General features: G+C 39.9%; 1 protein-coding gene across 6 annotated transcripts in view; it reads left to right on the top strand.

Annotated features, from left to right (window-relative positions):
- The window catches only part of LOC110839492 (cell adhesion molecule Dscam2-like), a 186,116-nt gene extending 162,913 nt beyond the window's left edge, over positions 1-23,203 (top strand). For 2 of the 6 annotated variants that reach the window (XM_022083712.2, XM_022083713.2), the window contains exons 6-31: positions 1,391-1,658; positions 3,080-3,525; positions 4,155-4,305; positions 5,454-5,608; positions 5,734-5,844; positions 6,659-6,820; positions 8,093-8,377; positions 9,180-9,476; positions 12,961-13,080; positions 14,253-14,426; positions 14,759-14,906; positions 15,013-15,155; positions 15,378-15,512; positions 15,987-16,290; positions 16,392-16,573; positions 17,263-17,427; positions 17,582-17,737; positions 17,880-18,179; positions 18,342-18,626; positions 19,300-19,752; positions 19,874-20,017; positions 20,493-20,642; positions 20,866-21,021; positions 21,219-21,337; positions 21,428-21,771; positions 21,857-23,203. In XM_022083712.2, coding sequence (XP_021939404.2) covers positions 1,391-1,658; positions 3,080-3,525; positions 4,155-4,305; positions 5,454-5,608; positions 5,734-5,844; positions 6,659-6,820; positions 8,093-8,377; positions 9,180-9,476; positions 12,961-13,080; positions 14,253-14,426; positions 14,759-14,906; positions 15,013-15,155; positions 15,378-15,512; positions 15,987-16,290; positions 16,392-16,573; positions 17,263-17,427; positions 17,582-17,737; positions 17,880-18,179; positions 18,342-18,626; positions 19,300-19,752; positions 19,874-20,017; positions 20,493-20,642; positions 20,866-21,021; positions 21,219-21,337; positions 21,428-21,715 — 5,297 coding nt within the window. In that variant the 3' untranslated portion in view covers positions 21,716-21,771; positions 21,857-23,203. Of the gene's footprint in view, positions 1-1,390; positions 1,659-3,079; positions 3,526-4,154; positions 4,306-5,453; positions 5,609-5,733; positions 5,845-6,658; positions 6,821-8,092; positions 8,378-9,179; positions 9,477-12,960; positions 13,081-14,252; positions 14,427-14,758; positions 14,907-15,012; positions 15,156-15,377; positions 15,513-15,986; positions 16,291-16,391; positions 16,574-17,262; positions 17,428-17,581; positions 17,738-17,879; positions 18,180-18,341; positions 18,627-19,299; positions 19,753-19,873; positions 20,018-20,492; positions 20,643-20,849; positions 21,022-21,218; positions 21,338-21,427; positions 21,772-21,856 lie in introns of those variants that run through there. The other 4 variants (XM_087354717.1, XM_022083714.2, XM_022083715.2 and 1 more) reach the window with 4 other exon arrangements.
- The last annotated feature ends 1,665 nt before the right edge of the window (positions 23,204-24,868 follow it).

The following is a 24,868-nucleotide window of genomic DNA, read 5'->3' as shown; positions in this document are numbered from 1 at the left end:
TTTACCGAACTCGAAGGTTCATCACCGAACTAACCAAAGCCCTCCACAACAAAATCCAGTCTACTTCAACTCCTATCTCCCATAGATCCAGCCTGAGATTATCCTCCCATCTACGTCTAGGTCTCCCCAGAGGACTCTTCCCCCTCAGGCTTCCCAAATAGCGGACCCAACCAACTAGATGGCTTATGAAACCCGAAGGTTCATCACCGAATTAACCAAAGCCCTCCACCGGACCCTGTCCTGGGTCAACAAAATCCAGTCTCCTTCAACTCCTGTCTCCCATAGATCCCGCCTGAAATTATCCTCCCATCTACGTCTAGGTCTCCCCAGAGGTCTCTTCCCCTCAGGTGCACACCTCTTGCCCCATCCATGTGCGCTACACGCCCAGCCCATCTCATTCTTCTCGACTTAATCACCCTGACAATATTAGGGGAGGAGTACAGAGTATTAAGCTCGTCATGTCGTGGTTTTCTCCAGACACCATCGTATTGTGTCCTAGGCCCAAATATCCTCCTCGACACCCTGTCTGTCAACGCCTTATTTTGTGTGTCGATCAGTTGTTTACGTCTTGCGCAAAGCGGCCATGTTCTAGAAAAATACGAAAGACGGAAGCGATGCGTAGGCCAATAGACCAATGTCCTGAGGGTAAACCATAAGCTTCATAAACGAGGAGGAAGCTTCTTTTATAACTTGTAGTGCTTCGGTGGACAAAGGTTTATTGTATGTAGGATTTTTCTGTCGGGTCCTATCATGCTCCATTCATCTGTACTAAACAGAACATTTTCAGTGACGTGAGTCTCCTATTATGTACTATGAGTCCCGCTCGCTTCGTATTGAAAGGACAAAACACCAATAAAATCAGCTGAAAAATGACAGATTGCTTGCACGCCATGAAAATAAACTCTGACGTACCTTACGTAATGAATGCATTGCTTTTTAATGTACGAAGCACATGAAATATTATTTTTTATATCAGGTTTAATTAATAGGATTTTTGCGCTGTATTAGGCTTCTTTCAAAATTTATTTAACCATCGTGGATCATGTTAGCCGCCTCATTCAGGCTTACATTCCTCGTCTGTTAGCCAGACCTCGACTGCTAACACTCTACATGCTTGCGTTCTGGCTGTTGACGTAATGCACTGTCCAACATTTATAGTGATTGCGCATAATGAAAGATGAAATGCGATGTTTATATACTCATTTTCAAAAAAAATTAAACCTCGAACAACCTTGGGATTTGATAGAGTTTTGACAAATTCACTCCTCACGATTTGTGACAACCTGGAAACCTATGTTGTCTTTGGCTATCAGCTGTGTTAGCTGTCAAGGTCGATATCCCTAGAAGTTTCTTTTAAAATTAAGAGATGTCTCTGCGTTGGCGTCCACAGACGGCAAGTTTCATATGCTGCCCTCTGGCGAGCTCGTTGTGTTGAACGCTGCCAGCGCCGACAGCTTCTCCAGTTACCAATGTCGAGTTACTCACCGGTTGACGGGGGAGACGAGGCCCAGCACAGGCGTCGCCAGGATCACGGTGACGGAAGCCAGGGCGGTCACTCCGCCACAGTTTACCGACCGCTCCATCAGCATCGAAGTTCGCCGCGATGAGCTTGTAGTTCTTCCGTGCATCGCCAGAGGTCACCCTCCTCCAGATTACAGGTACAACTTTCGTTAAAAGAAACACGACGTTTCGGAGACTGATATTTGTCTCCGCCTTAAGATCCTACACCATTGGCCACAATCTAAAAATCTAGATGATGGATATCCAGAAATTTCGTTTATTTGTTTGAAATGTAATGCTTCATCGAATTCAATTAACTTGGAAAGTATCTAGTTTATAATTTCAGATTGTTTGGATAATTATAAACAATTTGATAATTAATGTATCGTGTAATCGATTATCTGAAACGTTGTTCGGATTACTAATTTCTTCAGATAATTAAACAGTACTCCAACTGTTTTATGCTGTTATAGCTCTTTTAATAGACATGCCGTTCTTTACAACCCCCAATAGTCTTAGTTCAAGAAGGAAGAATTTATGGGTGATGAATTATGACGCGTAATTAATTTTTGTTTAACTTAACATTGCTCCTTATAAAAATTAAAAAGACTCGGCTGTCAGCCGTGTCGGTTATTTTAAAACCACCGACGTTTCAGAGACCATCTCTGCTCTCATCTTCAGGGTTGTGATAGCCCACGAAGACTTCATAACGTTATCTCCGTATTTTGCGAGATCTGCGTTGTAATCTCGCGTTTTACGTGAATTGTGACTACGATGTCTCGTCTCTGTGTATCAGTTCGATATTTATATGCTGTTCGTACAAAATACGTTTTTGTTCTGTTGTTGTCTGGTGTATTACATAATTTTTTTCAATAGAATTTTGCTTTGATGTGTATAACCTTTCCGTTACACACCGGAATGTATACATTTTGATGACTCGGGAAAAGTCCTCCCCACAGGGGAGTATAATGTATGATCAATAGTTAATTAACCGGCACGTACATCGCAGTCAGCGACTGTGTTTCCATCTTTTTTTTTATATATTCTCTCATCGGCCCACATCATAACATTTATCTTCCGTTCTCTGCGACGTTCAACACAGCTCAGAGACTAAACTTAAGTTAGGTTTACCATTTTAAATTTTACGAACATAACTGCCTTCATGGTTGTAGTGTCATCTGATTATGGAAGCAGCAGGGACCTCTGAAACGTACGTAAACTTCCACCAGACTATACAATGCTACCTCGTATTTCTGTCAGACCTATTGTAATATCATCCAACGTGTTATATTTTATAATATTAATAATAAAATTAATAATCCTTTTACTGTGAAATATTACTCGTATTATACTATTACTAATATAATGTTACAATGAAATCCCTTGCCGATAGACGCCCTTCGTATAATCCTATTCACGAGCTCATGATTATGGATTTGGTTTCATTACGTACGAAGGCACCATCCATAATCCTAGCGCGGATTTCGCAAAGCTTCTCACGTGTTTTCTTGATTAAAGTGGAAACTTTAAGAAGGATCTGTAATTATCACTTGCGATTTTGTGTGGTTGGTCTGTTGAGGTGGGAGGTTGGAGGTTCGCCTCTCCCAGAACCAGGGGATGAACAACGTTACACGACGGGGGGCGGAGGTCTATTTGTTTTACCACGACCAAGGCCCCACGATTCCGGACGCTATATCTGCATTGCCAGCAATTCTGCTGGTAGCTCGCGGATGGAGGTAAACCTTCTCGTGACGTCGCCTCTGACGGCGAGGGTCTCGCCTGGTCTCCACACCGCGGCTCTAGGACAACCGGCTCGTTTCTCATGCACCACCGCGGGACATCCCGTAGTCTCCGTCCTCTGGTTCAAAGACGGTCAGCCGCTATCCGGCCTGGCTGTCCAGCCGGGTATGACGAGAGAAATGCTCCATCTGCCATCTGTGACGAGAGACGATCAAGGCATGTACCAGTGTTTCGTGAAAAACGAACAAGATGTCGCCCAAGGCACAGCAGAGCTTCGGCTAGGAGGTGAGTTCGTTTTCGCAAACCGTACGGCTGAATATAAACTTGGCTTATTCTTAATAACTATATTTCTACGGGGGGGGGGGGGGGGAATGTATCTTAAAATTTATAGGAGTATATATTTTATTCTGCTGCACGGAACATTTTGCTTTCGACTTTAGTACAGGCAACTAATTTTAAATAGGTGAGATTTGAGGTTATGGGGCGACGATTATGGAAATGGCTGTCTTCTGGGAAGTAACACATGTAATATGGTAAGTATCTGTCGACTTTTACAGAATAAATCTTCCTCATTTATGATGAAGACAATGCATAACAGCCTTGAGGGCTGGCTGTAAATAAAATACCATCACTGCACCTAAATTATTAATGAATGTAAGTTTACAAACATTTAGGTTATTGCGATGTAGCTGCTCATGAGCCATCTTTCGGAGAAACATGGTACCATCTTCTTTGCTACTGCGCATGACAGACGTTTACCAACGTTTCGCCCTGATGTTGGTAGACTTGTATCATACTACGCGTCGCCACAGTCCAGAAGACAGCCAACTTCGTACTCGCGGCCGTGAGAACCTCAAATCCTATTGGAGTGGAATTAGTCTCTTCTTGTGACTTTTATATTTTATTTTCTTCAGACACACCGCCACAGTTAGTGTACCGATTCATTGAACAGACGATTCAACCCGGTCCAGAAGTTTCATTGAAATGTGTAGCATCAGGGAACCCAACGCCAAATATAAAATGGACGCTAGACGGATTCCCGCTCCAAAGGAGTGATCATAATAGGTATTTCCATGCAACACATTCATACCGATAATTAAATTTTAGTCCAATTATGTACATTTCTGGAACACGTTTAATATCAACCAGAGTGTACACTACGAAGTATCAACTGTAAAATTAGCAAAAACTCGTTAACGATGTATTGCATTCATCCGCTATTACATTTCACGATAGGGAAAAAGCGATGTTGGCAGAACTGTTTCTAGAAACATTGAATTTATCACTCGTTTTGGGACATTTTATTAATTTATATGTTATTTAGCGACTCGGAATCAAATGTAAAGGAAGAATTACATGGAATTATAAGTGACTGCTTCGTATGTAATTACACTTTCTTACATTCATGTACTCGTAGTGTGGAGAGGTATGATAATGGTCTTGTGAGTTGTGACGTCATGTGGACGTTGGGTGAGTACCAACGTTCAGGAGGAAAATACTGCATCTGTCCTCAGGGTATCTACAAGCCCACACAACGACCACAAGGATCTCAAACCTCATTAAAAGTTGTAGAAAGATTGTGAGTAATGAATTGGAAAGGATGTGGAAGGAAGTTGCGGTTTCCGTTTTGTAATAGGCTTGGATTCCAACATCTTCTTGGGGAACTAAATAAAACCACGAGTAGTCAAGATTCGAACCTGATACCTCTCAAAAATGAAGCTGGAATGCTAACCGCGATGTTAGGTTAGGTTAAGTTAGGTTAGGTTAAGTTAGGTTAGGTTATGTTAGGTTAAGTAGGTTAAGTTAGGTTAGGTTATGTTAGGTTAAGTTAGGTTAGGTAAGGTTAGGTTAAGTTAGGTTAGGTTAAGTTAGGTTATGTTAGGTTAAGTTAGGTTAAGTAAGGTTAGGTTAGGTTAAGTTAGGTTAAGTTAGGTTAGGTTAAGTTAGGTTATGTTGTCTGCAGTGCATTCAAATTATGGTAAGGAGATGGTTGTCTGTTACAAATAACTCTGTGAAGAGAAGACACGAAAGAGAAAAAGTTATCCACAGCGAAACTCGTGACTTTAGGCTGTAAAAATTGTGGCGACAAACCTCCTGTTTTATGAAACAGACAAATGTTTACTTTTCTATTCTCCGATCTTCGTTCCTTTAGTTGTGGTATCTGTGTGACCAAATTTGTGGCCTTCACCTCTTAATTGCGTGCATTGTTTCAGGTTTTATGTCGGACAGTACGAACTAATGCACGGTGGCGATGTTATAAGTCACGTTAACATCACAAGTGTACGAGTTGAAGATGGTGGCACTTACCAGTGCATGGCATCCAACAGAGTCGGCGAGATTTCGCACGCAGCACGTCTTAATGTTTATGGTAGATTTCAGATTACTAAAACTCAGAAGTGTGATGAGTCACGTATGAAAATTCCTCGGAACACGGTTACAAAATTAACTTTTTTTGCACAATTACTCTATTTCTATCTGTAATTTGCGCTGCAGGGTCACCGTACATCCGTGTCATGGGTGAAATATCAGCCGTCGCTGGAGTAACTTTACGAGTCACGTGCCCCGTTGCTGGTTATCCCATTGACAGCATTAAGTGGTATCGAGGTGGGTAAATTATTTTTAGTCTTATGAGGAAATTGTCGTCGAAAAGACATGTCTGGAAATATCAGCGCAGATTAATTACTGTGCTAAAGCGTAAAATCTTAGGGAAAACAAGAAACATTCATGATTCTTTGTTTTAGACTTCAGCCATTGTCTGTTGAAAGTTGTTTAAAATGTCTTAAAAGATCGCAACGCTTCAAAAGATGGATCTTCCCTAATTTTTAGGGAAAGGTACCTGAACTGTCGGATGTGACAAAGCTGTTTCCGGTCCATGAATAGTTACCATGCCTTGTGGGATTCAGTCCACCATTTTGGGCAGAGACTAACCTAACCTAACCTAACCTAACTTAACCTAACTTAACCTAACCTAACCTAACCTAACTTAACCTAACCTAACTTAACCTAACTTAACTTAACCTAACCTAACCTAACCTAACCTAACCTAACTTAACCTAACCTAACTTAACCTAACCTAACTTAACCTAACCTAACCTAACTTAACCTAACCTAACCTAACCTAACCTAACTTAACCTAACCTAACGTGTGATTCTTCACCTACATAGAAACTATCTACGCCAAGAACTCCAAATTTAAAATGACATTGCAATAAGTAGGATAATCGGCGGTCAGGATTAGAACCCGTGACTACAATAACAGAGATTAATGTTAAATGAGATTTGGTGCATCTGTACATTATCTTCCTGGGGTCCCGGGTTCGATTCCCGGCGGTGCCTGAATTTATAACTTCGAACCCCAAGATTACAAGGTTCTAACCGCTAGACGACAGATCATTAGACGCCGTCTATTATGTCGCAGGAGATCGCTTGCTGCCTATCAATAGAAGACATCTTGTCTTTTCTAATGGTACGTTGGTCATCGAGAAGGTCCAGTCGGGAGTCGACGGAGGTTCCTACAGGTGCGAGGCCTCAAACAAACAAGGGAGTACAGCGAGAGGAACAGCTCAGATAACAGTCATGGGTAGGTTATTGAATTAAATTTATAACTTGTTCTCGCTAACATCTCGTTAGATGTGTGTAATTATTTTTATAACTTGTCAGCATTTATATATTTTATTTGTTGAAATTCAACTCTTATTCGAGGTGTATATTAGGTCATTATAAGATTATTGAGAGTAATGTTCGTGTTTTGATAGAATTGAAACTCCCATCTTGTAACAGCGTCATAGAAATTAGGCTTAAGAAATGCTGTTACTATGGAAACACGATGAGAAAATTTGACTTGACAGCTCAAGAAAGTATTTAAGTTAATATATCTCTGACATTCTAAGCTCATCAGTAACTTCCATGCACGATTCCACGTACTTGTGTTTAGATTCCTTTATTTTCGTGGTTACTTCGCGCCCATTTTATTTATTTTAACAGTGGAAAACTACAATTTTCAGCAGAGGGTGTACATTTATTTTAAGAATATTATCTTAAGTGTGCTTTTAATAGAGGACACGAAACTCTAATTTGTATGTGTTGTACATTTATTGCGTCACTGGCGAGGTACGTATTAAGCTTATAATTTAATTAACCAAGAAATTATTTTTATACTTTTCAATAGACTGTGTAATATCTTTAAATATTAAATCGTAAATTTTTATGATGACTAAGTACCACGAAGTCTTCCCACGTGATCAGCTGTATTCAGTATGGAATGATTTTCCAGTGTCTCTGATTACGTTTTGCTTAGATATTCTAGGGAACCGAACGCTCTGACCTTGATTTCGGGTCGTATACGATATTTAAGAGATATCGATTATTTGCTCTGTAAGGTTGAAATTGTTCAATGGAACCGAGTGTGACAAATATATCTGTGCATTAGTTTATATAAAGTCATTTGAATAAAAATTTCCTTGGATATTATCCATCGTCTAGTAAAATATAAAACGTAAAACGACGTTTCGGAGATGGGACTCTATCTCCGTCTTCAGGTTCCTACACAGTTGGGCCCACTAGATAGAGCTAATCTCTATCTCCGGACAACGTAAAGGAGTGAAAGTCCTGGAATAAAAAGGCATTGCCACACCATCCATCCATGGGACGTAAAAGAATAGTATGTAGAAATCAAAATTCATAAACACGATAAAGCCAAAAAAAATACTTACAAAATGTGGGAATAAATACGTATAAACGTTAATTTGAAACTCGACGATGGATGATATCAAAGTAAATTTTTATTCAAATGATTCTTCGCCATCGTCAATAAGTTTTAGATCTGATGTTCATATAAAGTGTTCTGTTCCAGTCCCTCCTAACATCACTCCTTTCAGCTTCCGTTTGGATTTGCATCTCGGTGAACGCGTTGGCGTTCAGTGTGTGGTTAGCAAAGGTGATTCGCCTCTCACGATCCACTGGCTAAAGGACGGAGAGCAGTTGAGACAGGGAGACGGACTGGTGTTACGCACGCTGGACGAGTTCACGAGCGTTCTCAGCATTGGGGCACTCGCACCTGAACATGGGGGGAACTACACTTGTGTTGCCCGTAATACAGCGGCTCAGGCGGCGTACTCTGCCCCACTCTCCGTTAATGGTACGGTGGAATGTGTTCTTGACGCATTAGCCTGGAACTTGGAGGAGAATAACGGACAACGTAGAATGCGCTGCTCCTTCATATAGAGCCGTCTTCCTTCCAAGTTTGAGAATATTTTAATTCCATCTCTACATTGAAATTATTAATATTATGGTGCATTTTCAATTTCTTAAATTATAAATTTAATCACCCCTTTCTTTCCATATACCGGAGTTAAGATTCAGACGACTGTAATCTAATATTATAAAATTTTACGTAAAAATATAATATTTTTCATTATTTTACGAATACAAGTTAAAGCGTGTATTTTACTTATTCAAAGAGCGATAATTCTGTTAATATGATTAGATTTTTGGTTTTCGTACGTCTAGATAAATGGAATCGTATGTAAAATTTAAGATCAGAGGCTGAGTATCCCAAGAGATGGTTTCGTAGTCTCTTTTATCCTTACCTTCCCAGTTTATTGTGCAAATATTTCTGTCTTACGTTCGCTAAAGAACAACTCTTGCTATCGATTTAAAATTACGTCTTTACGATTTTTATTTCCGTTCTAACCCTGAACTCAAATACATTCTACAAATTTCCCATGTAATGTTCATTTGAAACATAAAAATACGTGTTACGATATTTGTAACACGTTCTTTTTGTATACTTGGAAGGAAGTTGGCTGTTTTATTTCTATGTGCGTATGAGAAGGAAGAGATTTGCCGTCTCTCGAGCCTTGTCCGTTTCCCCCACCAAGCGAGGGAAGTAACGTAGAACCGTGTCGTGGCTTGAGTGTCTGCGTATGGGTGTGTTTCAGTGCCTCCAGCAATCACGCCATTCTCGTTCGGCGAGTTGTCGGCGGGCGAACGGGTGAGGGTGACGTGCAGTGTCAAGCGTGGAGATCCGCCACTTAGCATCGCGTGGCTCAAGGATGCCCGCCCCCTCAAAAACCTAGGCCTGCATGATGACCTTGAACTCACGATCCAAGATAATGAAGAATTCTCTAGTGTCCTGGCGATACGTAGCGTTAGCTCTAGACATAGCGGCAACTACACGTGTGTGGCCCGCAATCCAGCTCAGACAGTCACCTACACGGCTCAGCTGCTGGTCACGGGTAACTAAGACTTTAAGGGCGGTGGGACATCACGGCATGTGAGCCACACTCGCGGGACTGTCTCAATGTCTCATTGCGGACATTGAAAGCAATTGAAAAGAAAAACCTGTAAAGTTAGTTACGGTATTATTTTTTGACGTAAATACGTCTATATGGAAGGGTCATTCCGCGAAAAAGTTACGAAAAATGTGTAAGATCCGTATCAACAAATCGACAACAATGGTCAGCTTGCGTGCATTGTTATGTTACCTAGGAAACGTCATCTGTTCACTCGGCATTGTTGTTACCTAGAAAACGTCATCTGTTCACTCGGCATTGTTGTTACCTGGGAAACGTCATCTGTTCACTCGGCATTGTTGTTACCTAGGAAACATCTGTTCACTCGGCATTGTTGTTACCTAGGAAACATCTGTTCACTCGGCATTGTTGTTACCTAGGAAACATCTGTTCACTCGGCATTGTTGTGTTACATTACCGCCGTCAACAATCCGCTTTCGTAACAAGATGGATGACATTGAAGATGACATTTCATTACAGAGACGTAAATATAATTTAAATACAGAGACGTATTTACGTCAAATTCTGCGGAACCGTGGTCTCCGCTGTAACTTTTCCTGTAAAATGTATGTAACGCATAGTTTGACAGTCCCACAAGGCTCTTGTCTTGACTCCCAGCTCCTTTCTGAACCCCGCCCACACCCAACCTTTTCCACAAAAAAAAAAACAGAAAACTTTCCATTTCTCGCTTGCATGCGTCATATGAATTCTGACCTGTCTCGTGTTGCTTCGCAGTCCAGGAATGAGACAGCTGTTCATTCCTTGACTATCACCGCCTTGGATGACTTGCGGTTGACAAAAGCCTTCTACTTCTTCAAGCAGTGCAGGTAACCTAACGCTTATTAGCATGCGGTATATTTTCTTTTAGTATAATTATTCTTCATTTTTTCGGATTGCTTCGTGTGAGTATGTTGTATGTCTCTTGTTCGTTTTTTGTGTATCTTTAAGTCTTGCAGCCAACAACATTTTCAGTTGTTAAAAACCTCACATTACAAGGCCAGCAACAACTGTATTAATCATTTTCTTGCACAGAATCACGAATTGACATATTTTTCCAGCATCTGCACTGTGAATCTCAGAAACTTGTTGTTCCGATATGACGTAAAATATATTAAATGAAGGGATATGGGCCCTTTGCCGGAATGTAGAGAGTGGATGAACAGACGCATAACAACGGTGTTCCAGTTCCATGATTTTATTTATTTAGTGTTCTGTCTGACGACAGGTCCATATGAACAGGATCCTTCCATCCTTTTCTCGGACTGGGACCTGTTCATATACGTTCTTGGCAGATGATCCAGAAGTGGTTTGCCATTGCCTTCTTCTGTGTGTGAATGGAGTAATTGTTGGGATGCCACGGAGGAAAACTCCGTGTTGCCTAGACCACGGCCTTGCCCAACACAAGTTATAAATTCGGGCAACGCCGGGAATCGAACCCGAGACCCCCAGGATTACAAGGCCAGCGTTCTAACCGCTAGTTCCATGATATAAATTGAATAATTTTGTTCATCGGAACATTATTTTTTTTAAAAAAAGGAAATTGCATTGACGTTAAACTGTAGCATTTTCATATGCGTCTGTTGCAGGATATGTTGTGACTAACATTTTTTTTTATTTTTGTATACACGCAGATAAGTGTGATTTATGATTTGCTTCATTGCGATGTGGAAAATATAAATTTGATTTTCAGGCCTAAGCATTATGTATTTATCACTAAATGTCTCTTAATCACTGTCTTATGCTTCTCGGAGAAAGTTGACAATTTTCACACTTTCACTTGTTATTAGAATAGGGAGGTTTAGAGGAGTATGGAGCACCCTTTTTTTGAAAATGGAGCCACGAAACTCAGTTTCAGCCTTGCATGGCTTCTCCTGCCACTGTCAATATAACAGAGACATTCTGTGCCAGTAGAAATCACAACGTCGTCCTCTACTTATAAGAACGTAAAATGCCAAAGAGCTTTAAGTGTGTGCTGTTCGCTTTTAGGCTGCAGGAATGAATTTGTTTTTGTCTGTCCGTCCACGTAATTAAGCTTAGTTCAGCCACGCACGAGAAAAAGCCAGCTAGCCATTCACTAAGCAAGTATTGCCTGTTACGTGCACTTTTCTGGATGAGCAGGCAAATCATTGACAGATGTGATAGTGATGTAACGCCGTCCAGTGCTGTTGATCATACGGGACAGATCCATGTTGCTGTTTTCCCAAAGCATGAGGCAGTAACAAGTTACGTAACAGCATGAGACTGTCCATCAGTATGTGAAATCCACATTGATACTCCTTTCTGCACAGAGATGTCTCCATCTGTCACAGCACTCCAGTCTCACCATTCACAGATCCATTTGGTGAAATTCCTTTAACAACTTAAGATTGGTTGACAGAGGAAATTTAAAATTGTGTAATGTTAATAGGAGAAAAACGGTTTAAATAACATCAGTATTAAAACACGTCCAGATAGTTTTTTTTTAAATTACGTAACTCATACTTATTAAATTCCTGATTACTCTTTTATCTCATGAAATGATTCAGTCAGAACTCCTTATTAATTATATTATCTTTAGGTACTTGTGAGTTATCGGGACACATTGCTTTAAAAATATGTTAGGTTACGTTTGGTTAGGTTAAGTTAGGTTAGGTTTGGTTAGGTTAAGTTAAGTTAGGTTGGGTTAGGTTAAGTTGGGCTAGGTTAAGTTAGGTTGGGTTAGGTTAAGTTAGGTTAGGTTGGGCTAGGTTAAGTTAGGTTGGGTTAGGTTAAGTTAGGTTGGGCTAGGTTAGGTTAGGTTAGGTTAATGTGTGTGGATAAATGACACATACTTGAAAGTTATTATATTTTATTTCAATAAATGACACCTAACCTAACCTATTTTTAAAGCGATGTGTCCCGATAACCCACAAGTACCCTTCTTTATTATGTGATAATAATAACTCTGTCATATAGAGTCAGTATTCTTGAAATTAAACAATGTTATCATTGACTGTTCATTTCAAATGTTCCAAGCATCATCTTAAATTGTCCGCCCACAGTAACTTACGGAAGCATTCTAAAAAAAACTAATTGCAGAGTATATGCATTGTAATGGATATCCTATATTTATAATTATAAAAAAATGTAATGCAATATAAAAGTCTACCCAATTTTAATGTTGGTTCAGCTTTCTAGTTTCAGCTGGTGTGTGAAGTCAGATAATATATATATATAAGAAATGATTTTAAAGTTGGAAAACAAACATTAAAATATATGATATGAATCTTTGACGGCGACGTAACTCAATAAAATCTTCTCGAGAGATCACCCGCGTGAAATGGTTAAGGAATAAAAACGACGTTTCTGGGACCGTCTCTGTAAAAGAAAAACCAGGTTATCTGCTCGGTATTCATTTAGTTCTGGGTCTGGATGTGGACCTGGAATGATTTTAACGGGTGTGTTTCAGTTCCTCCGACGTGGGTGGTTGAACCGCAGAGCAGAGCGGCGAAACTTGGACACCAGGCACTGCTAGACTGCAAAGTGGAAGGCTTTCCTCAACCAACTGTTGCATGGAAGAAAGCTTCTGGTAATAAAAGTTGTAGCTGGAACTCATTTACGCTAACTTCATAACAGTACACGGTGGTCTATATGAAGAAGACCGGAGACCTCTGGTGGAATGCCTGTAAAATTTATATCCGTGATGGAACTGTTTCAGCAGTAAAGTTAGAACTACGTTATAAGTTTGTTCACGTTGAAGGATTGATTTTAAAATTCAGCAGCCGAGTTCAGGTACTTGATTCACACGCAACATCTCCTCAGTATATCCCTCTCAGACATGTTTAGTCACCATATATATTATTTATTTTATTTATTTAGTGTTCTGTCTGACGACAGGTCCATATGAACAGGATCCTTCCATCCTTTTCTCGGACTGGGACCTGTTCATATACGTTCTTGGCAGATGATTCAGAAGTGGTTTGCCATTGCCTTCTTCTGTGTGTGAATGGAGTAATTGTTGGGATGCCACGGAGGAAAATTCCGTGTTGCCTAGACCACGGCCTTGCCCAACACAAGTTATAAATTCGGGCACCGCCGGGAATCGAACCCGAGACCCCCAGGATTAAAAGGCCAGCGTTCTAACCGCTAGATCACCTCATCTTATTATTATTTAGTGTTCTGTCTGACGACAGGTCCATATGAACAGGATCCTTCCATCCTTTTCTCGGACTGGGACCTGTTCATATACGTTCTTGGCAGATGATCCAGAAGTGGTTTGCCATTGCCTTCTTCTGTGTGTGAATGGAGTAATTGTTGGCCTTGCCCAACACAAGTTATAAATTCGGGCACCGCCGGGAATCGAACCCGCTATATATTACGTACGAATAATAATCTTTCATCCGCTTATTCAATACTCTCATTTTCTTCCAGCATCATATCCATTTTGTGGACCATTGACAGCTACCCTACTCGGTATCATTCACCTTTGATGGTCTTTCTTACGTGCGATTTACGACATTTGTGTTTCTTCCGTTGCTGATATAAGTGAAAATGTTTTGGGGAGAAAATCTGGTCACAGTTCATCCGGGCAAGTGTTTGGTCAGTATCTTGAGACAACCCACGACTAATCCCTTCGAACATCAAATAAAAATAATTTTAACATCTCATTTGATACTAAATTATGTAAGAAATATTTATGATATGTATTTTATATATGTGTATGAAATAACAGAAATTTAAATATTTTGCGTGATGTTTCAGGCGAAAAGCCGGGTCAGTATCAGGAGGTTTTGGGGCATCAGCTCGCGCGTTTGTTACCCAATGGCTCGTTGCTTATCGAGTCGGTAGCTCAGGAAGACGAGGGCCATTACATGTGCGAGGCAAGCAACGGGATTGGCGTTGGCCTAAGCGCCGTGGTTAAACTCACCGTCCAAGGTGCGCCATATTTCGTAGTTAAATGTTGCTATTTTTGAAGCTCATTTCAGTGTGACTAATTACGAACTTTGTGGAACCAATTTATTTTACTCCCATGGTGTGTGATATATATATTTTAATTTTGAATATGTTTAATGTGCGTGGTTCTTATTCTGTGTTTATGAACTGACAGATTGTCTGCGTTGGCCAAAATCTTGGTTATGTTCCTTCGTACAATAAGCTGTGAGCTGAATATCAAATGATCCAGATCTTTATTAATCCTAGATCTTACAGAAGATGGATATGTATTTCATTCCTTTAATCTCCTTTTTTTTAAATTTTTCCTCCATCAGCTCCTGTGCATTTCAAAGTTCGGTCAAGGAAAGAGTTGGTGCGTCGTGGCAGCTCGGCGTTGTTACGCTGTCAAGCTCTCGGAGATCTACCAATAAGTCTCTCGTGGAGGAAGGAAGGCAGTTTTGTTGAGTTGCAAGGGCGAATCAGGTATATTAAAAAAAAAATTGTGTTCTTATTAAATTGTAAATATGTAGAAGTGAAGTTTTTGTCAGAGTCTGTACTAATGAAATATTTCTTTTATTTACTTTCGTAGTATTAAGAATACGTCAGTCCCAGAAGGTTTGGTATCTGAGCTTACTATAGGAGCAGTGCGTACCGAAGATGGCGGTATTTATACTTGCTTTGCAAGAAATGAATTTGGACATGATCAGATAGCCATGCATCTCTTGGTTCAAGGTATAGTTTTATTATTTTAGTATATTTTTTTGGGAAGGAATATAAGTTCTTTTTTTTTTAAAAAAAAATATCTTAGCAGGTCTACTCATGCAGAATTTATTTTTCTGTAAAGTCATTATATATGCTCGGATTACGCAGCGTAACAACAAAGAATACATTTTTAATATTTTTTTAATATTATTATTTAATTATTTCTCGTATGTATTTTCTTTTATCGTGTAGACGCACCAGCTCCACCAACAGATCTTACCATTAAAGATTCTGGAAGCCGTCGCGTTACCATTAACTGGGTACCTCCGGTGTTGGATGGCAACAGCCCTATCGTGCGCTATCTCGTACGCTACAGCCCAACACAAGGTGCTTCCTACTCCATACATCGCGTGTATGATATTTAAATGAGATGAAGGAATATCTTTCATTCAGAGTACTTAATTTTGTAGAATTATTTGCGACGAAGCATAAGGACGTATTGGACATAATTATTTGTGTCATTAAGTACTCGTATATATTTCGTAATATTTGTCTGATTTCTAAGTATCTGAAAATTAAAGTATAAAAAACAATATTTTTTAGTTTTTATAAGATGATAGTTCATTTGGAACTGAAACATGTCGTGTGAAAAAGTGATGTTCTAATGTAAATCGAACATTTCGATAGAGAACATCATTTTAATATATTTTAAATATTAATTATGGTAATATTTTAATATTTAATAGGAGTTTTATTGTGATTAGACTGACAAGATTTAAACAAATATATAGTTTTTATAGTTGTAGGAACTATAATCTTCGTATCTGATGTCTGACGTCGTTAATTCATGCGTCATTGTAGACTCGTGGCAAGGACCAAGCCAAGAAGTGATTGTAGATGGCACTGAGAGCAAAGCGACTCTAGACGAGCTTCGTCCTGCCGCCACGTACAGCGTGCATGTCGTGGCAGAGAACACGCTGGGTCCTGGCTCCGCAAGCCTTGAGCTTCGCGTGCGAACAGACGAGGAGGCGCCGGCTGTCGCTCCACGACGTGTGGCGGTCGAGGCCGTGAGCTCGACGCAACTGGCTCTCTCTTGGGAACCCCCACCAGAGGATCAGTGGAACGGAATATTGCGAGGACATTACGTGGGCCATAGAGAACTGAGGTTAAAATATTATAATTTATTGTAATGTCAGATTGCATTTTAAATTAATATCTCGTAGATATAAAAAGTGTTATTGTAAATGTTTATTATTTTCTTTGCAGGGAAGTTGAACGGAAGAATGGTTATAATTTCTCTGAGGTTCCGTGGCAGCTGGATGGTAAAGGACAGCTCCGTTTGGATGGTCTCAAAAAGTATTGCAAATATGGTATCGTGGTTCAAGCTTTTAATGGAAGGGGGTCGGGCCCGATGTCTCCGGAAGTAGTAGCACAGACCCTCGAGGATGGTATGTTACGATTTCGTCTTATTCCTGATGAATAAAATATAAATCAGTTTAAAATTTCAACTAATGGCTTTTTTAAATGTTCATTTAAATCCTTGGACAGACCACTACAAAAGCTTGTAACTTAAAACTTTTCTTCATATAGAAGCTTTAACTTGAAAATTAATAAACGTAAGTTTAAAAACGTTGTTTCAAGATCGACAGATGGTTGTCATCCTGATGCTGAAATGACATCTTCAGTTTCGATAGTTTGTATTACTACTCGTACCTGCACGCCATAGACGCAGTTACCACTTTCTCGCGCTATATTATTTTATCAAAATATTTTACTCTAAATTTTATCAGCAAAAAAAATCTCATAACCTCTTAGAAAACAAGTTTTCGTGACAAATACTGAATCAGCATTTGTTACGCTAGCAATGACAGTCGTTAAGAGTCGAATGACCTTGAAGAGTGTAAGCGTAGATACGACAGATTATTCTATGATCTGCGCAGGTCTGACCGCATATGAGTGACATCTGTTGGTGTCGTAAAGAATTATTTAGAACAACACACACAATTGACGATCGTATTGCGTGATGGCGTGTTTCATTTGTCACTGAACGTGTTAAAGTTTATAAAACTTGATTTTTAAAATGTGAAATACTGACAAGAAGATGGAAAAGAATGGAAAAATCAAACATGTGTTTTAGTTCCTGAAGCGTCGCCACGGGACGTCCGTTGCACGGCCTTATCATCTGACAAGCTACAAGTCAGCTGGCAGCCTCCTCCGGAATCTCTTGTTCATGGTGTGATCCAGGGGTACCGACTTCTGTATGAACCGGTACCCTCGCCTCGGCTCACATCGGATGGACGCGGTGTGTTTAATCCTTCATTTTATGATTGCTGTTTTCGAAGTTAATAAAATAATCTGTTTAAAATACTTTAGAGTAGTGAGGTTATGTCATAAATGAAAAAAATGATTAATTTAATGACGAGGAAGATGGTGATGGTGATATTATTCTAACGCAGATATCTTGGGGCCACAGACAAAGATGACGAAGGCCCTAACAGCTGTTCTTCATGACCTGCTTAAATTTACAAACTACAGCGTAGAACTACTTGCATTTACGCGAGTTGGTGACGGAGTAAAATCACGTCGAATTTTCTGCAGAACAAAGGAAGATGGTAAGTATTATCGGTTGTGACGAAACCTGACGCCAAAATTGAAGGTTCAATTGTTTTAAGTGTTTGCACCTCGTGGCTTGGTGTCGTAACGTATTCCTCACACCTACAGCTTTTGTTTTGATTTCATGGATGTTGGATGCAGTGCCTGATGCCCCCGGAGGGATCAAAGTGCTCCTTGAGACCCCAGACACAGCTCTACTAACATGGCTGCCACCCTCAAATCCAAATGGCGTCGTAGTCCAGTACAATGTTTACGTGCGTGTCTTGGAAGGCACAGTCCAGCTGGACACTCGGACGATCCCGTATTACTCAACATCGCAGCTTCAGTATCAACTTCCGGGTCTCAAGCGACGTCAGATTTATGAGTTCTGGGTAACTGCGTCTACTAGAGTTGGGGAAGGAACGAGTACTCCGGTCGCGAGACTCACGGCATCGGCGAAAGGTAGGTTCGTCGCGTGTTCTCGTAATTTTTATCCTACGAGTTGCGGGTCCCTAGTCAATTAGCGGTTATTTCCTATTTTTTAATTCAATTTTCCCATCTCGTCTGGTACTTCATTTTAATAATATCGATGAAATTTTGTTTCTAACGTTATTTTTTTTATAGTTTCCGCGGGCATCGCATCGTTTGGTGGCTTACGTCACGTGACTTGGAGAAGCGACGCGCGCCTCGAGTGTCGAGCGGTCGGAGTTCCAGAGCCCCAGAGACAGTGGCTCGTGGTCGACACGCCATTCGCTCGCCTGCATCCGAGTCATCAAGCTCGTCTGGCTCTGGCAACTGACGGGGCTCTGTTGCTTAGTTCTGCTCAGCGGAGTGACCAGGGGGACTACACGTGCGTTGTGTCCAATGAGCACGGACGCGACCATATTACGTACCATCTTTTAGTGCAGGGTAATTTGTTTATGATGTCAAGACGTTTGAACACTTTTAGCGCAGTTGTCTAGTTAGGATCAGTTAATATTAGAAATTTCTCTGGAAAACTTGTGCTCTGCCTTCAAAGTAAAGATGATAATACGTGACCCATGTTTGCTTTCCAGTGTTCACCCCAATAAAATATAATTTTTAGTACTTGTGGATTAATGGGACACATCGCTTTAAAAATAGGTTAGGTTAGGTTAGTTGTCATTTATTGAAATAAAATATAATAACTTTCAAGTATATGTCATTTATCCACACACATTAACCTAACCTAAGTAAACTAATGTAACCTAACCTAACCTAACCTAAACTAATGTAACCTATACTAAACTAACGTAACCTAAACTAACCTAACCTAACCTAAACCTAACTTAACCTAAACTAATGTAACCTATCCTAAACTAACGTAACCTAAACTAACCTTAACCTAAACTAACCTAACCTAAACCTAACTTAACCTAACCTAAACTAATGTAACTTATCCTAAACTAACGTAACCTAAACTAACCTTAACCTAAACTAACCTAACCTGAACCTAACCTAAACCTAACTTAAACTAATCTAACCTAAACCTAAACTAACCTAACTTAACCTATTTTTAAAGCGATGTGTCCCGATAACCCACAAGTACCTAACTTTTTTTCAGTTTCTCCCGCCGCCCCTCTGCTGATCGCGACAGGAAGTACGCAACACTCGCTCCAGCTACAGTGGAAGTTAGGCGATGATGGCGGCAGTCCGGTGCGAGGCTACGTGATCCATTACAAGCTGGAGCACGGCGAATGGGAAGAGACGCACGTCGACGGCAATCGAAATACTTTCGCGCTGAGCAGCCTGCGCTGTGGAACGGCGTATCACATCTTTATCACCGCGTACAATGACGTAGGCAGCGGAGCACCGAGTCTTACCCTGACCGCGCGTACTCGAGGCGGAATCCCTGCGATTCCACCGCCAGGCGATCTTCTCGTCGTGAACTCTACTGCGGCGCTGCTCCGTCTCGATAACTGGCCGGACTCTGGCTGCTCTATGCTGTACTACGTCGTGGAGTACATGACCCAAAAGGGGTCAGGACCCTCGGGACAAGCGAAAGACTGGGTTGTTGGTAAGTTAAAAGTTTGGTTCCATAAAGAGCGAGGAATTCTTTTAAGTAGAAGTTGGTCGAATGACGTAGAATAAGTTAAAATTAAGTTTTTTTTTAAGTAATTGAACTTTTGTTTCTCTAGTGGGGAACAACATTGTTCCGGGAAAGGTTTTCAGCTTGGTCGATCTCAGTCCGGGATCGCAGTACAGGTTGCGAGTGACGGCTCACAACGCCGCTGGGTCCAATGTCGCGAATTATCGATTTACGACAGTCACGGCTATCGGAGGTGAGTCTTCCTACGTGAAATTCGTGCAAACTTAAAAAAAAAGAATTTTATTTTATTTTTAATTTTTTTATTTATTTTTTATTTTCGGGGGGGTTATATATATTACTGGAACGTCTTCCATTGCCCGCTAACAGCTCGTCTTTGCCCGCTGTCCTACGTGGGCGATTAAATGCGAGTCGCTGCACTGACCAGTAGGGCGCATGCGCAACAAAGCTTGACCGTGCAGTAGACGGAAGGCGCGTGCGCAGGAACGCCGTGTGATTCTATTGCGGTCTCTCGCGCAGGACACAAGCGATTCCCCGCTTCACATGACACGCAGCGCGCTTGTTATCGCTTACGTAGGACATTGCGTAAAGGATCGATTTGCGTCTTCACAGAAGTGGCAAAGTTCTGATTCTTTTGGACGTAGGACGTCGGAAAATGACGCCATTACAAGAATTTGTAGGTCGACACTTTGATTTTTCTGTCGTTGCAGGAACAGCCGGACCGAGTCTCGTGATGATGGAGACCGAGACGGAGCTGAAGGCGCCGCTTCATAAAGACATGAAGTTGATAATCCTGGCCGTGTGCTCGGCCGTGGCGCTGTGCCTCAGCCTGCTAGGTCTTTGCTTTTGTTTGAAGAGAAGTAAGTCTGTAACGATGAAGTTCTAGGTTTTGGCGACAGGTGGACCCACGCGTCTTCTGACAGACTACGCGGCGCATCAATTGAAATGCAAATGGAAGTTACTAAAATACTGTTTTTTTTAATAAAGTATCTGTTAATTATTGAGTAATTAAATAATTTATAAAATTTTGTTTTTAAAAAATATTATTTTTTTAATTAAATTTAAAGTTAAATCGTATTTCAGAATCGGGCTCAAATAGGACCTCCCCTTGCCCCAGTCTTCAAGATGTGCAGACGAGCGCCACGCAGGACAACAAACACAACTTGGCTCGTAGGGAACAATACTACGCCACTGTCCGCAAATTGCCGCCTTCCCCAGCAACTCTGGAGTGCATCCCAGGTACAGGTCGAACTTCCGGTTTTGTGAAAGAATGTTTTGGTGGGCGTGTCTCGTTCTTATCGTTTTTTTTTTTTAATATAGCGCGGAATGTGGTTTAAATCTTCAAGCGTAGTTGAAGATGAGAATGTCTCCGTTACTTTACGTAAAAAAAAATGTTCGCGTAATACGTTACAGAAAATTATTCCATTTTTCTGTAGAATATTCAGAGGATATTCGACCTTACGCTACATTCCATGTCCCAGGACCACCAAATTCTGAGACTACAAAGTTGCAGACGTTTGTGTATAGAGACAGTGACGCTTCTCCGACGAGAAAGGTATTAAAATTACTTAATTTCTTTTGTCTTTGGTTAAGCTGCGGTTTTATTATTTGTTGATAGCAGGAACTAAGTTATTTTTATTTTCAGTCCGTCGGAAAAAGCGACTACTGCCGGGTGAAAAGACCTCGACCTGGCGAAGAGTACGACAGTTTCGGTTCCGAATCCGACACAGAACCTGGAACGTCAAGTCGTACAGAATCATCAAACCAGTTGGATGACGGAGGAAATCAGGGTGAATTGAACCGTCCGTATCACCCGGCGATCTCCAGGTTGCCAAAATCCATGGTCGACTCGACGTACCCCGGTTCAGACTGGAGTCCTCCTCCTGAAGCCGTGTTTCAGCGACGATATTGCCAGGCTCATCTATTGAAGTGATCCTGTTCCACTTGAAGACCGACTCTCCATCGGTCAGAAGCCGCGAAATGATAAAAGTGTGTTCAGTCTTAACATTTATTTTTATTTATTTATTTATTTATATAGTTCGTCATTTGAATGATGTGGATTTTTTTTTTCCAGGGTCAATACAGTCGAAATGTAACGAGTATCTGAATGTCGAGGGCACTGACATCTATGAACATCTGGTTGATTTAAGTACTGTTGTGTTGTTGGTTCGTGAAGAAGCCGGTGGAGCGCTGCGTTACGAAACTCGCGTAACGCAGACGAAGTTTTGACGTTCGTATTTTCCTTAGCCTGTCAGTATAAAGTTTTTGAATAATTTTTGTTACAATTTTTATTTTCACTTAAAATTATTCGCTCCCATCGTCTGTTCTTTAAAAAATCACGACGTTTCGGAGGCTGGCTCTATCTAAGGGAAGTTAGGTACGTCTCACATGAAGACGGAGACAGAACCAGTCTCTGAAACGTCGTGATTTTAAGAAACAGACGATGGAAAAAGTCCTGAAAGGCCCAGCTGATAAGAAGAAACCCTACTTTTCTGCCCGTAGTAAGAACAGTTGCAGCCTTTTACAGTACGGAGAGACGTAATTTGAAAAAAAACTTCTCAAGATGAATATATTTTCTAAACGTAATGTGATGTGAGCCAGGCGGATATATCCAGAATAAAAATTCATTTTCACGTCAAAGATGATTTGAATAAGAAGATAAAATGTGATACAATTTTTTTTATATATATATATATACAGTGCCATAGATCTTACAAGATAATTACGCCGAGATTAATATTGAATACATTTAATCTTCGAATATATTTAATACGTGAATTGATATCTCTTAACGATGTCACAAGGCGTTAAAGTACGTACATTTGTAATATTTAACCTTTTTTGAGGTCTAATGTGAAAGGTTACGAGTAATTATTGTCCGGTCGGTATTAATTTTAACATATTTAATATTAATTAATTACTGTAGCTCAGTGTTGTGAAAAATTCGTATATTTGGTGGTTTATTTAAAAATAAATATAATTTTTTAATTTAAAGGTGACTTTAAATTTATTATTTCTTGTAGACTCTATGGTACTGTAACGTAATTATTTCCCGAGTATTTGATTACAATTGCTTTAAAAAAATTGTTATTGTTAATATTTTAAAAAAAAACTTCCCACGTATTACCTATATATTAAAAAATATTCTAGCGATGTTAATATATCAATTTCTGACAACTGTTTTTCACGTAATGTTATTGACATTTTCTGTATTGTTGACATTTTCGTGTTTCCAGGTTTTTGGTAGAACCGAACTTTTGCTAAAGTCGTATAAGTTGGCCACGATCGTAATTGTTTTGACTTAAGTTGTCGGTGGAACAAATGAAACCTGACAAATCAAATGGCATGTGACTTTTAAGTACAAGGTCTGAGGGCTATTGTTATTTATATTTTCTGAAATAAATTTGCAGTTTAAATCAAATGAGACTTAATCATCTTTACCGGTTTCTAACGTATAAAATACAATGAAAAATCCACGAGGTCGATTTTTTTTAAAAAAAAAATTAATTCAACAGCACGTAATTCCGAGAATATTTAGGACTCTAACGCACCAAAATCCATTCCTTAATGTCTTCAAAATAACATAAACTGTTTTTCTCTGAGTTTAATGTGCCTTTGAAATTTATTTAAATTATTTTGTGTACGTGTAAAAGTGGTCACCTATCTGACAGAATTTAAGTGAAAACTCTCTCCCGTCTTAAAGAGTTAAAACAATTATTTCGCTATTCAAGAAATTCCTTTCCTTTATGCAACCCTGACATTCACTGCCACTTTCACGAGAGCGTTACGATGGTTTCAGAAGTCCTTGCTGCCTCAATCATCAGACTACACAACGCTACAACCCCCAGAAGACAGCCATCTTTGTACTCACAGATCCAACCACTTTAATATTATACTGCCATCTGTCCCATCTACACCTGGGTCTTTGAAATTTCGTGTTTTCTTCAGTTCTTCTAACTAAACTTGTATATGAACCTTTAATCTTTTTTAAATGTGCCCATATCCTCGGTTTAATTACCCTAATAATATTTAGTGATAAGTACAAAATATAAACTTCTCATTCGTTAATTTTATCCATTCTGCAACTTCAATTCATCCTATTCTCCTAAACCCTCATTCTTTAGAATAGAACAGGACAGAATAAAATGTATTTACATTCCATTTTCCTTTCATATAAACCAATAGGTAAAACTATAATTTTATATCTACAGTTTATATTATTTCCAATAATGATTTTAATATAATTCAAAATCGTTTTTCGTTCATGTCTTCAATTGATCGTGAACACTACACAAACAGAGTTTTATGAGATTTACGTAATAACAGACGCGGATTAATATTTAGAATCCATGCCCCCAAAAAGCTACACGGCCATAGTAAGAAGGTAAATTTACCTACTTCGTCAGTGTAATAAGGAAATTTAAGTTCGACGTGTTTCTTTTCGTTACGCGTCAGTCAAATGTTTCTGCCGTCTTCAAGAAGGCGGTGTGTTCATTGTTGGTCATTATTTTGGTAAGCGATCTTATGTAGCAGTTACACAGGCACGTGAGGTTAGTTTCTCCTGGTACTGCTCTACAAACAAGTTAACCTTTTCTCGAATGTTCCTCGTTCTCACAAATCTGGGTTCATAAATGATAAACAGCTGGGAATTTATGGCATGTTGAAACGGATCGAGTTATAATCTGCAACAGCGCAGGGGTCGAGTGGACTGTGATGTAACCAGAGTGTGTAATTATTGATCTGATATGTATTATAAACATGATATTCAGCTTTGCGTTGCGTAATTATCTATATTACTGAGAAATTTGATGCTGTAATCATTTTCATAGAAACCCCTTTGTTTGTGTATCAGTAAAAATCTTCCGCGAAGATGGCAGTGACATCCATGAACTCGGGTTTTATCCTTTCATCCTCCTCTGTATTGAAAGGTTATTTTTTTTTTTGTTGTACCAGGAAATTGATAACTCGCACGGAAATGGATTTCCCCAGAGGAAAACTTCTCTCTTATCGTGGGGAAAGAAACTTGAACGTGTTGTGTCGTTTGAAAGTACGTCAGAGAAGGAGGTAAATAATTCATGTTATTTGA

The sequence above is a fragment of the Zootermopsis nevadensis genome, unplaced genomic scaffold, assembly GCF_977971745.1.
Source record: "Zootermopsis nevadensis isolate Lab colony 2312 unplaced genomic scaffold, Znev_1.0 Znev_ptg000023l, whole genome shotgun sequence".
Classification (NCBI taxonomy): domain Eukaryota; kingdom Metazoa; phylum Arthropoda; class Insecta; order Blattodea; family Termopsidae; genus Zootermopsis; species Zootermopsis nevadensis.
The sequence above is the reverse complement of the archived record's forward strand: the minus strand, read 5'-3'. Positions and strand labels throughout refer to the sequence as shown.